The sequence below is a fragment of the Arachis stenosperma genome, chromosome 4 (assembly GCF_014773155.1).
Source record: "Arachis stenosperma cultivar V10309 chromosome 4, arast.V10309.gnm1.PFL2, whole genome shotgun sequence".
NCBI classification, from domain to species: Eukaryota; Viridiplantae; Streptophyta; class Magnoliopsida; order Fabales; family Fabaceae; genus Arachis; species Arachis stenosperma.
In genome coordinates this window covers 142,474,061-142,489,900 of record NC_080380.1, presented here as the reverse complement: position 1 = coordinate 142,489,900, position 15,840 = coordinate 142,474,061, and the positions used below count along the sequence as shown (strand labels likewise).

The window sequence follows — 15,840 nt, the reverse complement described above, 5'->3', positions numbered from 1 at the left end:
TCGTCCTCCTCCTCCTTTGTGTATTCGGCCACTTTGATTAAATCAATGGCCTTGCACTCTCCTTTTAGATTTTCTTCTGTATTGCTTGGGAGAGTACTGGGAGGAGTTTCAATAACTTTTTTACTCAGCTGGCCCACTTGTGCCTCCAAATTTCTAATGGAGGATCTGGTTTCATTCATGAAACTGAAAGTGGCCTTTGACAGATCAGAGACTATATTGGCTAAATTAGAATTATTTTGTTCAGAGTTCTCTGTCTGTTGCTGAGAAGATGATGGATATGGCTTACTATTATTCAGCCTATTGCGTCCACCATTGTTAAAGCCTTGTTGAGGCTTTTGTTGATCCTTCCAGGAGAAATTTGGATGATTTCTCCATGATGGGTTGTAGGTGTTTCCATATGGTTCACCCATGTAATTAACCTCTGCCATGGCAGGGTTCTCAGGATCATAAGCTTCTTCGGAAGCTGCCTCTCTAATACTGTTGGATGCATGTTGCAATCCATTCAGATTTTGAGAGATTATGTTGACCTGTTGAGTCAACATTTTGTTCTGAGCCAATATGGCATTCAGAGCATCAATTTCAAGAACTCCTTTTTTCTGAGGTACCCCATTATTCACGGAATTCCTTTCAGAGGTATACATGAACTGGTTGTTTGCAACCATGTCAATGAGTTCTTGAGCCTCTTCAGGCGTTTTCTTCAGGTGAATAGATCCACCTGCAGAATGATCCAATGACATTTTCGAAAATTCAGAGAGACCATAATAGAATATATCTAATAAGGTCCATTCTGAAAACATGTCAGATGGACATCTTTTGGTTAACTGCTTGTATCTTTCCCAAGCTTCATAGAGGGATTCACCATCTTTTTGTTTGAAGGTTTGAACATCCACTCTCAGCTTGCTTAGCTTTTGAGGAGGAAAGAATTTATCTAAGAAAGCAGTGACCAGCTTATCCCAGGAGTCCAGGCTATCCTTAGGTTGTGAATCCAACCATATTCTAGCTCTGTCTCTTACAGCAAAAGGGAAAAGCATGAGTCTGTAGACTTCAGGATCAACTCCATTTGTCTTTACAGTCTCACAGATCTGCAAGAACTCAGTCAAAAACTGATAAGGATCTTCAGATGGAAGTCCATAAAACTTGCAGTTTTGTTGCATTAAAGCAACTAGTTGAGGCTTAAGCTCAAAGTTATTGGCTCCAATGGCAGAAATGGAGATGCTTCTTCCATCAAACTTGGACGTTGGCTTTGTGAAGTCACCAAGCATTCTCCTTGCATTATTATCATTATTATTTGCGGCTGCCATGTCCTTCTCCTGTTCGAAAATTTCTGAAAGATTGTTTCTGGATTGTTGTAATTTAGCTTCTCTTAATTTTCTCTTCAGAGTCCTTTCAGGTTCTGGATCAATTTCAACAAGAGTGCCTTTATTCTTGTTTCTGCTCATATGAAAGAGAAGAAAATAAGAAAAGAAGAGGAATTCTCTATGTCACAGTATAGAGATTCCTTTATGTTAATAGAAGAAGAAAGGGGTAGAAGAATGAAAAAGGAGGTTCGGATTTTTGGATGAAGAGAGGTGAAGAGAAGTGTTAGTAATTAATTAATTAAATAGAAGAAGATAAGAGAAGAGAGAGAAGAATTCGAAAATAATTTTAAAAAGGGGTTAGTGATTTTCGAAAATTAGAGATAAATGTGATTGAAATTAAAATTTGAAACAATTAATTAATTAAAAAGAAGTTTTGAAAAAGGGATGAGATATTTTCGAAAATTAGAGAGGGAGAAGTAGTTAGATGGTTTTGAAAAAGATAAGAAACAAACAAAAAGTTAGTTAGTTGATTGAAAAAGATTTGAAATCAAATTTTGAAAAGGATAAGAAGATAAGATATTTTAAAATCAAATTTTGAAAAAGATAAAATTTTTGAAAAAGATAAGATAAAAGATAAAAAGATTTAATTTTAAAAACTTGAAATTATTTACTTCACTAACAAGAAACTACAAGATAAGATTCTAGAACTTAAAGATTGAACCTTTCTTAATAAGAAAGTAACAAACTTCAAATTTTTGAACCAATCACATTAATTGTTAGCTTAATTTCGAAAATATCAAATAAAGATAAGGAAAAGATTTTGAAAATATTTTGAAAAAGGTTTTTGAAATTTTCGAAAAATGGAAAAAAATGAAAAAGATACGATTTTTGAAAAAGATTTTGAAAAGATAAGATTTTTAAAGTTGAAATTTTGGCTTGACTTGTAAGAAACAATTAATTTTAAAAAATTTTTGACCAAGTCAACCCAAAATTTCGAAAATTTGGAGGAAAATAAGGAAAATATATTTTTTGATTTTTGAATATTTTAATTATGAGAAAGAAAAACAACAAAAATACTCAATGCATGAAATTTTTAGATCAAAACAATGAATGCATGCAAGAATGCTATGAATGTCAAGATGAACACCAAGAACACTTTGAAGATTATGATGAACATCAAGAACATAATTTTGAAAAATTTTTTATGCAAAGAAAACATGCAAGACACCAAACTTAGAAATCTTTAATGCATGGACTCTAACAACAAAAAATGCATATGAAAAACAACAAACAACACAAAACAAGAAATCATCAAGATCAAACAAGAAGACTTGTCAAGAACAACTTGAAGATCATGAAGAACACTATGAATGCATGAGATTTTCGAAAAAAATGCAAGAAAAATTTTAAAAGCATGCAATTGACACCAAACTTAAAAATTAACACAAGATTCAAACAAGAAACACAAAATATTTTTGATTTTTATGATTTTCTAATTTTTTTGGATTTTTATTAAAATTTTTTTTCGAAAATATTTTTGGAAAAACGAAAAAAAAAAGAAAATTTTTGAAAAAGATTTTGAAAAGAAAATTACCTAATCAGAGCAACAAGATGAACCGTCAGTTGTCCATACTCGAACAATCCCCGGCAACGGCGCCAAAAACTTGGTGGACGAAATTGTGATCCATGTTCTAATTATTTTGAGATGAAGGCTTCTAAGGGGCAGCAGCTGAATTCACAACTCCGTTCAACTAACCAGCAAGTGTACTGGGTCGTCCAAGTAATAAACCTTACGTGAGTAAGGGTCGATCCCACAGAGATTGTTGGTATGAAGCAAGCTATGATCACCTTGCAAATCTCAGTCAGGAAAATAAAATTATAAAGTTTGATTAGTGGAATAAATAAAAAGGAATAATAAAAGGGATAGAACACTTATGCAGATTCATTGGTGGGAATTTCAGATAAGCGGATGGAGATGCTGTAGAGCCCAAGCACGCCTGCTCTCCTACTGCTTCTATTCAATCCTTCTTTCTCCTTTCCATGGCAAGCTTTGTTTAGGGGTTCACCATCAGCGGTGGCTACTTTCAATCCTCTCGGGGAAATATCCTATGCGGCTGTCACTCGCACAGCTAACCAGTCTGGAGGCATCACCCATGGTTGATGGCTACATCCCATCCTCGCAGTGAAAACTAATGCTCACGCACTCTGTCACAGTACGGCTAATCACCGGTTGGTTCCCTCCCCTACTGGAATAGAATCACTCTTTTGCGTCTGTCACTAACGCCCAGCAGGTTACAAGTTTGAAGCACGTCACAGTCATTCATTACCGGAATCCTACTCGGAACACCACAGACAAGGTGAGACTTTCCGGATATTCATAAATGCCGCCATCTATCTAGCTTATACCACGAAGATTCTGTTGGGGAATCTAAGAGATACACATTCAAGCTCTGTTGCATGTAGAACGGACGTGGTTGTCAATCACGCGCGTTCATAAGTGAGAATGATAATGAGGGTTATCTAACTCATTACATTCATTATGTTCTTGGGTACGAATGAATATCTTGAAATAAGAATAAAAGAGATTTGAATAAAAGATAATAGAATTGCATTTAATACTTGAGGTACAGCAGAGCTCCACACCCTTAATCTATGGTGTGTAGAAACTCCACCGTTGAAAATACATAAGTAAAAGAGGTTCAGGCATGGCCGAATGGCCAGCCCTCTCCATGATCAAGTGACCGAATATTCTAAGAGATTAAACTGTCAAAAGATGTCTAATACAATAGATAAATGTCCTATATATACTAGACTAGCTACTAGGGTTTACATGAGTAAGTAATTGATGCATAAATCCACTTCCGGGGCCCACTTGGTGTGTGCTTGGGCTGAGCTTGATGAATTCACGAGCTGAGGCTTCTCTTGGAGTTGAACTTTGAGTTATGACGTGTTTTGGGCGTTTAACTCCGGATCATGACGTTTTTCTGGCGTTTAACTCCAGACAGCAGCGTGTACTTGGCGTTTAACGCCAAGTTACGTCGTCATTCTTTAAATAAAGTATGGACTATTATATATTGATGGAAAGCCCTGGATGTCTACTTTCCAACGCCGTTGAGAGCGCGCCAATTGGAGTTCTGTAGCTCCAGAAAATCCATTCCGAATGCAGGGAGGTCAGATTCCAACAGCATCAGCAGTCCTTTTGTCAGCCTTCTTCAGAGTTTAGCTCAAATCCCTCCATTTCAGTCAGAATTTACCTGAAATCACAGAAAAACACACAAACTCATAGTAAAGTCCAGAAATGTGCATTTAACATAAAAACTAATGAAAACATCCCTAAAAGTAGCTTAAACTTACTAAAAACTATATAAAAACAATGCCAAAAAGCGTATAAATTATCCGCTCATCAAGCGGCATCAACCGAACGGCATCTCCGATGGTGGTTCCGGCCACCACATAACGGTTCCCAGCAACAACAACAACAACTTGCAGCAGTTCCAAGCTAACAGAGAATACCGAGAAAGAGCAAGACAAAGTGGAACAGTAGCTACGATGGCTTTCGGTGAGCTTAGCGACAGTGATAGGTTCTTTCACCACCATCGCATTTCTTCCCACAGTAGACCCAACATCGGCGACAGCTCATCGGCGGCAACGATTTCCTCTGGCGGAGGCTCCGAGGGCAGCGATGACCATGGAGGCTTCAGAGACGGTGACCAACTTTGACGGAGCTCTCCTGTCGCGTTCTCACTGCTCTGCGAACTCCTATCTCCCTCTCTCTTCGTGCTCATCGGCAGTGGCAGAAGTGGCGGCGACGAATCCTAGCAGTGGCGGCGGTGGATTGATCGCGATGGAGGCACGGTGACGTCCCCTTCCTCTTGGCCTTTGCTCATGTCACATCGTGCTCTTCTTCTCTTCTCTGTGGCAACATTGACAGTGGCCGAACAAACTCGGTGTGCACGTCGTGACGACGAGCTCGACGATTGCAGCATCAGAATACGGCAACGAGCTGGGTGCGCCGAGGTTCGGTGGCGGTGGGGCTCCCTCCCTTCTTCTCCATTCTGGTTCGCAACTCTTCTCTACTATTGTGTCACGTTTGAGAGGGTGAAAGGGAACGGGGTGGGGGTGTGGCTGCTGGGATGAGGGGGATTAGGGTTAGGAATTGGAAGCTAGGGTTTTTGATTTGGGAATTTAGGGTTAGGGTTAGATTTTTATAAAAGAATATGGATAAAATAGATATTTTGATAAAATAGGTGAGTAGAATAATAATTTTAAGGGATAAGTATTGTTTTGGTCCCTCACGTTGAGGGTCAGAATCGAACCCGTCCCCGATGTATATTTTGATTTAAAATCGTCCTTAACGTGTTTTTTTCGTATTAAAATCGTCCTTTTTATTTTTTTGGACAAAAATACCCTCCCTTCCCCCCTTCCCCCCCCGGTCCCCCCTTCCTGCCACCCCCACCCCCACCCCACCCTCGGTCTCCCCTTCCCCCTTCCCCCACCCCCCAGTCTCCCCTTCCCACCACCATCCACCCCCACCCTCACAATCACAACCACTACCAACCATCAACCACCAACCACCACCACCAAGACCACCACTAAGAAAGCAGGAAACAACACCACAACCACAACCACAACCACAACCACAACCACCAACCACCACCACCACCAAACAGAAACAAAAACAACACCAAATAGAAATAGAAAGAACGCCAAACAGAAGCAAGGAAGCAGAGGCGAGACAGAGGCGGCGAGGCGGCGAGCAGAGGCAGAGGCGGCGAGGCGGCGAAGCAGAGGCGGCGAGCAGAGACGGCGAGGCAGAGGCGACGAGGCAGAGGCAGAGGCAGAGGCGGCGAGGCGACGAAGCAGAGGCGGCGAGCAGAGACGGCGAGGCAGAGGCAGAGGCAGAGGCGGCGAGCAGAGACGGCGAGGCAGAGGCGGCGAGGCAGAGGCGGCGAGGCAGAGGCGGCGATCTCCAACGGCGACAGGACCACCACGGCGACGGCGGCTCCAAGCTTCGCCACCGTCGTCCCCCTCCCCCTTTCTCCTTCCCCCTCTCCCCTTCCCCCCACCCCCACCCCGGGTCCTTTCCCCCTTCCCCCTTCACCGCCGCCGTCCCCCTCCCCCCTTTCCCCTTCCCCCTCCCCCTCCCCCTCTCCCCTTCCCCCCCCCCCCACCCCCACGTCCTTTCCCCTTCCCCTTTCCTCTGATCCCCCCTTTCCCTCCCCTTCAAATACCCTCCCCCACTCCCCACGGGTTTTCTTTTGTTTTTTTTTTAATTTTATAATTTTTTTTATAAGGGTAGTTTAGGAATAAATTAAAAAATTTTATTAGAAAGGACGATTTTAAATTTAAATATGACTTTAAGGATGATTTTAAATCAAAATATACATCGGGGACGGGTTCGATTCTGACCCTCAACGTGAGGGATCAAAACAATACTTATCCCTAATTTTAAAATTAAATATATTCTATTTAAAAACATTTAAAAATACTATTCATTAATATATTGCTGAATAAAATAATTATTTTTAATTTAAATTATAAAATAAACATATTAATTATGATTTATTAAGTACCGTTTAAATCTAAAATGTCAATTATTTAAATTAAATCATATAATTTTTATTATTTTTTATTACTAGAATTTTAATTTTAATCATACTAAATAACTAATTATAATAAAGATTATATAAAAATTTTAATTAACTTAAACTCCAATTATTATGAAAATTATATATGACTCTTAATAATTTTTTTAACTCAAAGTATTATAAATTTTTATTTAATTACTTTTAGTAAAATAATTTTTTTGAATAAAATTATGAACAAATATAATAAATTTAATTTTTTAAAAATTCGAGTTATTATAATAACAGCTTTAAAAAATATACATGAATGAATTTTGCATATATATATAGTCTTTTTTTTTTTCAAGAATAATGCTACAAGGAGTAGGTAAAAAATTAACGAGTTTACTTCCTTCAATTTATATAGAGAGGAGAGATAAAAATTCAACTCCACTTGAAAAAAGGCCAATCATAAACAAAACCCTAAATTATATTTTTCACCATTCATAACACAATTTATAACCCAACAAAACATGATACCTCTTGATAGTTAAATAACATATTAATAATAAATATCATAAACGTGATCCTTTAAGTATGAGGCATCCACTTAAATAGGTAGTTTAAATAAGCAGTACACGTGCAACATACAGTTGGATAGATTACCAAATCATATGAGTTTGATGGTGGATGTTTATAGAAAATTAAAGTCCAAGACCATAAAATTTGCATCAGACCACTATTTCCAACAAGAAAAATACATGTAGTTGTATTAAAAACCTAGTCGATATAAACTTGAGAAACACAAAAAAGTCGTATAGATAGAGAAGATGTCATTTCAAATCCTTTCCCTGTCACAGACAAACATTAATGGATTGTAATTAATAAATAAACCAAAGAAATGGGGTGAAAAATTAGAAATGCAGGAATATGACTAACAAAATTCAAAGTATACCTCAGATATAAGTAATTTTAACAAAATAGTCAATTTTTAATTAATTAAAAAAAACGATAAAGTAGCAATTTAGAAGCTGAATAATGTATGTTTCCTGAGCTCATGCCTACAGTCTGTCTTTTTCCCTTTTAAGAGTGAATACAACTCTACATGTTAGGACAACATGAAGTATATTATTGTATAAAACTAAAAGAAAAATGCTATGAAAAGAATCCAAAATTAATTAAGATAGTTTTTTGTTAGAAGAGATTAAGATTTTCAATTCTTATGGAACATATTCGGTGAATGAATTCTTCACATGACAAAATAATCAATTTAATAGAAAATAAGATTTAACTTTCAATTGATAAAGAAAGACTAACTTTGCATGATATATCTCTCAAACTCATGTCTCATAAAATGTATTAAGATTGCTTTAAGGATATATAGCAATTTTTTTATGAAAAACCAAAAAAAAGAAGGGGGTCTAAGTATAAAATATAATAAAAAGTGTGGTGCAAAGACAGCATAAAAATATCTAAATTCATAAAAAATTCTCTAAGAAAAATAATAAAATAAAATAAAGTAAAATGGAACCTAGATAGTTCGCAGGGACAGAAACTAAGCATAACAACGCAGAAAGATCGAAAAATGTGATACGACAGCAGTAGAAAATGTGGTGACAGTGCTGAATGCAGGAGGCGGTAGTGGCAACCATAGTAGTAACTACGGAAATGGGACGAGAACATGACAAGAATCTTAATAGAGACAAAAATTTCATCTCTTCGACATTATGATTAAAAGAAAATAGAAAATGTTCAAATAGCAAAAACAACGAGGCAAACTTTTAATTATTAATTTTTCAAAAATAAAAGAACGGGATTTTATTTATAATATTTTTATGTTAGTTAATATTACTCCCACCTAAAAATAGAAATAACGAATCCAAAATTAAAAAAAAATATCCAAACCAGAAATTAAAACATTAAGCAATTTAAACGTACTTTTCACCTTCAATATTAAAACAAACACATCCTATAGAAATAAAATGATTATTGAATGCATTATTTAAGGGGAATAAAATGAAATTCCAGGTCTAACGGGACCAATGGAAGTATGGAATTCTTTTGAAATATCTTTAAAAAATAAAAAATAGAGAGCATGGAAGAAAAGTCATAGAGCTAGAAAAATGAACAGTAATAAGAATAGGAAAAAGAAAAAGAAAGAAGCAAGCTAGTGGCTCATCGCAAAGAATTCAGAGGGTGTGGTTGGACGGAAATGTCTCACTTTTCTTTAATCAAATGTCACGGGTTTAATCCTCCCCTTGTGCAACAAAAAAAGAAAAACTTTGAAGTTTAAACAAGGGTCGAACTCTTGACCTTTCGCATTTAACACTCTAATACCATGCATGATACCACTCATCCCAAAAACTTCAGTTGATGAAAAAAGGTAACACTAATGATTATATCTCTAATACTCTCTAAACTTTTATTGTACACGTTGTATAAATATTCCATTGGCTCCTCATACTTTCCCTTCATTAATAGATCATTTTTTCTTCTTTATTCTCTGCTCTTTATTGAAACAATAACAATGAGATTACTCTACTTCTATTCATGCATTATGACTCAACAAGCTTATCTCCTTTTGTAATTGGTTGGCACAAAACATAACAAAAGAAATTAACTTTTTACTCGTACATATATATAAATGGTACGCACGCTTTCAAAGTAATCAAGCTTAAGAATTAAGCCACAGGTGGACTATATATATGAAGTATGAATCATTAGATCATAATGAAGCAATCACGTAAGTGCACTCCCCGATCCTTCTTCAATGAGTTGCCCAATTCTGATCATAGGAAACTGGTGATTAGCTAAAGGTGACTTTCCCATCATAAGCTCTTTAGAAATCTGATGCATGCTTGGTCGAGATTGTGGACTTTGTCTCAAGCACTCAAGTGCCCACTTTGTGATCCACATGATTTCCTCAACAATTGAATTCTTAGGATGGGGTGGACTCTGATCCATGACATCAACCAATAACAAATTGTATGTTATTGATGCTGTTGTTGGCGACAACAATGAGATGATCAAATCTCCTGGATGCTTTCCCATGAGGATCTCCAAACAAAGCACTCCAAAGCTATATACATCACTTTTCTCTGTCACTTCCATAGTCTGAGCTAGCTCTATAACCAAATTGAAAATTTCAAGTTATGCATAAAGAAATACATGGATCATTCTTGGTATAGAAAGCAAGGGAAAATGAACTTACCAGGAGCTCCGTATCCATAGGTGACTACAAGTGTTGTCCAACTTGAACCTGGCTTAAGAAACTTAGCTGTCCCAAAATCAGAGACATGAGCTTCATATTCTGAATCCAAAAGGACATTCTTGCTCGATATGTCGCCATGAAGTATAGGAGGTATGCAATCATGATGCATATATGATAGAGCATTAGCAACTCCTTTAATCGCATTCACCCTCTTTCCCCAATCAAATTTACTTGCTTCCGCTTCATCTCTTAGCACTTGATCCAAGCTTCCACCTTCCAAGTACTTATAAACCAAAAATGAGAACCGTGAATGTTGGCAAAACCCATATAGCTTTATCATGTTGCGGTGCTTCATTTCTGTCAATGCTTTGATTTCATTCTCAAATGCTTTCAAATTGTATGTCTCCTCCCCAATAGCAGTCTTCTCATGAAGCTTCTTCACTGCAACAACCATACCTGAAGGCAACTCAGCCTTGTAAATAGATCCTTGCCCTCCATTTCCAATGAGATATTTGTCATCAAAATTATTGGTAGCTTCAATGATTGTTTCAAATGCCATTTTCCCATCATGGCTCCATATGCAAAAGTGCTCTTCTGATTGCACTTCTTTAACTTCATCTTCTCTCTTTCTGCCTCGTCTGCAAAGAATATACATTGAAACACCTACCACACAAAGTGCTAGAGCAAGAGCTCCAAAGATAAGAGACAATATCATCTTCAGGCTATGCTTCTTTGTGCATCGCTCCAAGCCGGTGACATTGTTAGCACACAAGCCTTTGTTACTTTTCAAGGACCAAATTGAAGCATTAAGAAAAGCTTGATTGTTTGGAAGTGGCCCTTCCAACTGGTTGTGTGATATGTTGACAGAAATCAAGGCTGACATGCCATCAAAACTGGATGGAATATTGCCAGAGAGATCATTGTGTGAGAGGTTCAAGAAGTTCAATTGCGTCAGATCTCCAAGCCACCTTGGTATTGTTCCATTCAACAAATTGTTGCTAAGATCAAGAGAAGAGAGAGGTTTCAATGAGGCAATGCCAGAGGGGATGCTTCCCTCTAGTCTGTTGATGCTCAAGTTCAATTCAACCAAGTTGGGTAACTGCATAACTTCTCTTGGTATGTTGCCGCTAACCTCATTTCCTGCTAGGTGCAAGATTGTCAGATTCTTCAATGATCCTATTTCTGGTGGAATGTTTCCTGAGAGATGATTGTTACTGATACTGAGTTCAAACAAGTTTTTCATATTCCCTAGTTCCTTTGGAATCTTTCCATTCAGTTGGTTTGAAGAAAGGCGAAGCCTACCCAGATTAGTAGCCTCAACAATTTGTGGTGGTATAGCACCAGAAATATTGTTGTTGGACATGTACAAGTTCTGAAGGTTATGGCTCTTTCCCCAGTTTGGTGAAATCTGACCATAAAACTTGTTATCACTCAGATCAATATGTACTGAATTCGGATATATGCCGAAAATTTCTGCAATGTCACCTTCCAACTGGTTTCCCTGTAATGTGAGTCTAGCAATGTTAGAGCAACTCTTCAAACTTCTTGGCACTGATCCAGTAAAATGGTTGTTCTCAGCATTGAAGTATGAGAGTAATCCACCTGAGCAGATTTGAGTTGGCAAATGGCCAATGAAATTGTTATTGGACACGGAAAGGGTGTTCAAACTTGTCAAGTTATTAATGCCCTGTGGAAGGGTGCCATTAAACTTGTTGGTGGCCAATTCTAGCATATTGAGGCCTTTCAAGTTTCCAATTGTTTCAGGGACAGTTCCATAGAGGTTGTTTGTATGGAAGCTCAAGTAATTCAAATTGATCAGATTACCTATAGAGGCAGGAATTGGTCCAGAAAAATTATTAAAGCCGAGGTATAATTGGAAGAGCTTTGTCAAGTTTCCCAATGTGGAAGGAATGGATCCAGAAAAGTGATTGTTATCAAGTGCAAGGGAATCTAAGTTGGCTAAGTTTTCTATGGAAGCAGGGATGGTTCCAGAAAGGTTATTGCTATTAAGATATAACAAGGTCAAGTTAGACATGTTCCAGATGGAGGGTGGAGTTGACCCAGAGAGTGTGTTATTAGAAAGGTATAATTGTTGCAAATTGCTCAAGTTACCAATGGTAGGAGGGATAGCCCCAGAGAGAGTGTTGCTTGAGAAATCAATCGTATGAAGGTTTGTCATCATTCCTATTTCCATTGGGATGGAACCAGAAAGATGATAATTATCTATGAAAGAAAGATACTCAAGGTTGACCAATTTGCCAATCCCGGTAGGAATGTGGCCAGAAAGATTGTTGTTTCCAAAATCTAGATATGTTAAGTTGGCCAAATTTCCTATAGACTCAGGGATTTGACCACTTAGATGGCACTCAAAAAGATCAAGCCCGTGGAGACTTGTCAAGGTGAAGATCTCTTTAGGAATGGAACCTTCAAAGAAATTTTTGGACAAGTTCAATCGATTAACTCTTGACAAGTTACCAATCTGCGGGGGAATGGTTCCATGGAACAAGTTGTTGTATATGTTTATGCTGAGGAGGTTTGGGAACGAAGAGAAGGTGAGAGTGTGGAGTGTACCTTTGAGTCCAAAATTTTCAATGTTCATGGTTGTGATTGACTTTGATTTGTCACACTGAATTCCTTTCCATCTGCATGGACTTGTGCCGTTGTTCCAAGATGACAAGATAAGTTGGCTTTTGTTATCAAGGGTGGTCTTCCACTTTAAGAGTGCATTTGCTTCTTCATTCTTCTTATCACTTGCAGCTAAAGCCACACAAGAGAGTTTCACAAGGACATAGAACAGGAATATTAAGAGATATTTTCTCGACATAGTTCAACCTTCTGTGTATGGATTGAATTAATGGATGGTATGTTGTGGCTGGTGATGATTATTCATCAGTTCTGTGCACTCTAGAAAATGATATCAATCAATACATGTATAAATGCGGGTCGTGCACTTATTTATATACATTATTTTTTACATGTGCATTATTGTATTATAAAAAATAAAACAGATATAAGTACAAGATTCTTTTTATTTATGGTATGGTTTAATATGGTTTCACACCTGAAAAGACATTTTTAGATGAGCAATTTTTCTATTATTTTAAGCATTTAAATTAAAATTCCGTCATAAGATTACGAGAAGAATGTTCTAGTTGCTTAAAATAACAACAGTAACCAGAGCATGCAGGTGTGTCATGTGTGTGGACTTTTGAATAACGGGAAATTATTTCAAGGCCAATTTAATAGTGTTTATGAATTGTTGTCTAATTTTATTTAATTTATTTTTTATAAAAGTTTTAATTTTTTAAAAATTATTTATTTTTATATTTTTTAAATTAAATATTAATTTTTATTTTTTTTAAGTCAACATCATCTTTTAGTGTTTGTTTGTGCATCATTAAATTTATAAAAAAATATTTTTTTAATAAAAAAAGATTTTTTTAGTGTGTTTAATAAATTTTTAATAGTAAAAATAAAAATAAAAATATTAAAAAAATAAAAAATATCTTTTTTGAAAAATTATAATTTACATATTTTTTTAAAAAATTTTTAAAAAAAATGTTTTCTATCTAATAAATAAATAAAAAAATAATTTTATCTTATTTTATTTAAATATAATTAATAAATAAATAAATTTATATAAAATATTTAAATATACAATTTCTTTTATTTTTATAAAAGATATTTTAAAAAGTATTATTTAAAAAAATATTTTTTAAAAATAACGACCAATCATTCATACTCTAAGTACTATAATATTTTTCTTATTTCAATATTCACGTTTTTTTTAAAGGGTGTTTTGCGTGGAGTTTTGAATGAACTTCTCTGACCGACAGCCCACGGTATATGAATGTAGGACCCACATGGTCACTCCCGCTCCCGCGTAACATTATTATCGATGATTCTTGGTGTACAGATTTGTGTTTCATTCTCAATCAATTAAGTGTAAACTGTGAAGTGTGAACTACCAACTGCGTGACTTATTAATTTCACTTTTGCTGTTTCATTCTCTTGACATTTAATTTAATCTACTGTGAAGTTCTATTTTTAATCCATATCTTTTGGTACTACTAGCTACTATGTCTCGCATCCTATTTCTAGGTTAAGACTTCGACCATAACGTTTAGACTATTAAGTGTGTGTTTGGATTGTGGTTGGACAAACTGGAGTTTGAATAAAAGTGATTTTATAAAATTGATTTTAGGTAGAAGTAAGTTTGTGTTAACATGATTTATGTTTGGCAACTCTATACTAAAATTGATTTTGATAAAATAAATATTGTTTGGATAATATTAGTTAAAATCACTTTTAGATAGATAATTACTAAAAAGGGCATGACATTAAATTATAATATTATTTTTTTATATATATTTAATTTTTTATATTTTTTTCATATATGTTTTTATATAGTATATTTTTAGTATTTTTAGTACTCTTTTTTAGTACGCTATAATTTTTTACTATTATTATTATTTATGGTTAATTTTTTGTTTAATTTATTTTACCTAATGAGATCAATAAATTATATTATAAAAAGATAATAATAAATATAATGCATAAAAATTACTATTATAAAAATATATAATGTCAAATAAAAATTAGTAAAAAATATAAATAATAAATAATAGAAAAAAAGAGCTCATGTAAAGAGAAATAATAAGAATTTTATAAGTAATATAATAATATGTATAAAGGATAAAGTTGGTAAAAAAAATAAAAGTTAAATGTCAATGGCTAAAAGCCAGTTAGTGCAACGCAGAAGCTAGAAATTCTTGCTTCTTGTAAACGTGGTTTTGTAACTAAAATCACTTCTGCGTTTATAGATAGAAAACTTAAGCCAAACAAAAAATAGAAGCGTTCAAGAAGCTGTAACGTGCTTTTTCTCTTTCAACGTGATTGCCAAACACACCCTAAATGGTCCTATAACAAAATATATTTTTTAAATTTTTTAATAATTATTAAATAATCATTTTTTAATTTTAATTACAAATTAATTTTATATATTTTATTTAATTATAAATTTTTTTTATTTTATAAATTATTATTTTATCATTCATCTATTATGTTTATTAACAATTAACAATCAAAAACAAAAATAATAATGAATTAGATCTTCTATTGATCGTAATAAACTTTTTGGAAATCCCAATCGATTAAACGTTTATCTTTGATCCGTTACATTCGTCCAGGGATGTGAAATCGTATTTCTTAGAAAATCAATCGATTAGATTAACAAAACAATCGATTGAATTTCAGGTTTCTCATAACTCAATCGATTGGATTTCAGGTTATCACACAACAATCAATTGAAAATTGTAAGGTAGTATGGTTTTCACAAAAATCAATCAATTGGTCATATTACCCAATCGATTGAACGATGACAAGAATGTGAATTTTTTATAATTCAATCGATTGTTTATATTACTCAATCGGAAGTTATTTTTATAACCACCTGAAAGCTTGTTATTAAAGTGAAGAAAATGACCACTGTTGATATTTTTGCATTCTCGAAATTACTTGTGAAAAAACTATTTGCTATGTCCAATTTATCCATATAGTAATCTTCATGGATGACAGAGGACGTCTTTAGCTGTGGTTGGCTCCCAATTTCATCCAACAGAAAATCTATCCATAATGGATAGGGCATGAATTAATTAAGTTTGAGACAGTTTCATAAATTCATAATAAAAAGAACAGAGATAAAAGAAAGGTGCATACTTACATATAGTGCTTCTCATAGGGACCAACTTTAAGATTATCCTTGGAT

The 15,840-nt window shown here is 35.0% G+C and overlaps 1 protein-coding gene and 1 non-coding gene across 2 annotated transcripts; one reads left to right on the top strand and one right to left on the bottom strand.

Annotated features, from left to right (window-relative positions):
* Positions 1-795: 795 nt before the first annotated feature.
* LOC130977466 (small nucleolar RNA R71) lies at positions 796-899 on the top strand. Its single transcript, XR_009085155.1, has one exon. It is a non-coding gene; the product is annotated as a small nucleolar RNA R71 (small nucleolar RNA).
* An 8,575-nt stretch (positions 900-9,474) lies between these two features.
* LOC130976495 (MDIS1-interacting receptor like kinase 2-like) lies at positions 9,475-12,984 on the bottom strand. The gene is made up of 2 exons (XM_057901368.1): positions 10,074-12,984; positions 9,475-9,987 (listed from the first exon to the last, which is right to left on the bottom strand). Exons 1-2 carry the CDS (start codon positions 12,895-12,897, stop codon positions 9,602-9,604), a joined length of 3,210 nt encoding a protein of 1,069 aa, XP_057757351.1. The 5' UTR covers positions 12,898-12,984; the 3' UTR covers positions 9,475-9,601.
* Positions 12,985-15,840: the final 2,856 nt, after the last annotated feature.

Bases quoted from the DNA above. Each gene is read 5' to 3' on its own strand.
- LOC130976495 (XM_057901368.1), bottom strand. From the start codon at position 12,897: ATGTCGAGAAAATATCTCTTAATATTCCTGTTCTATGTCCTTGTGAAA. The intron at 9,988-10,073 runs GTAAGTTCATTT...ATTTGGTTATAG, and splicing joins CTATGGATACGGAGCTCCTG to AGCTAGCTCAGACTATGGAA.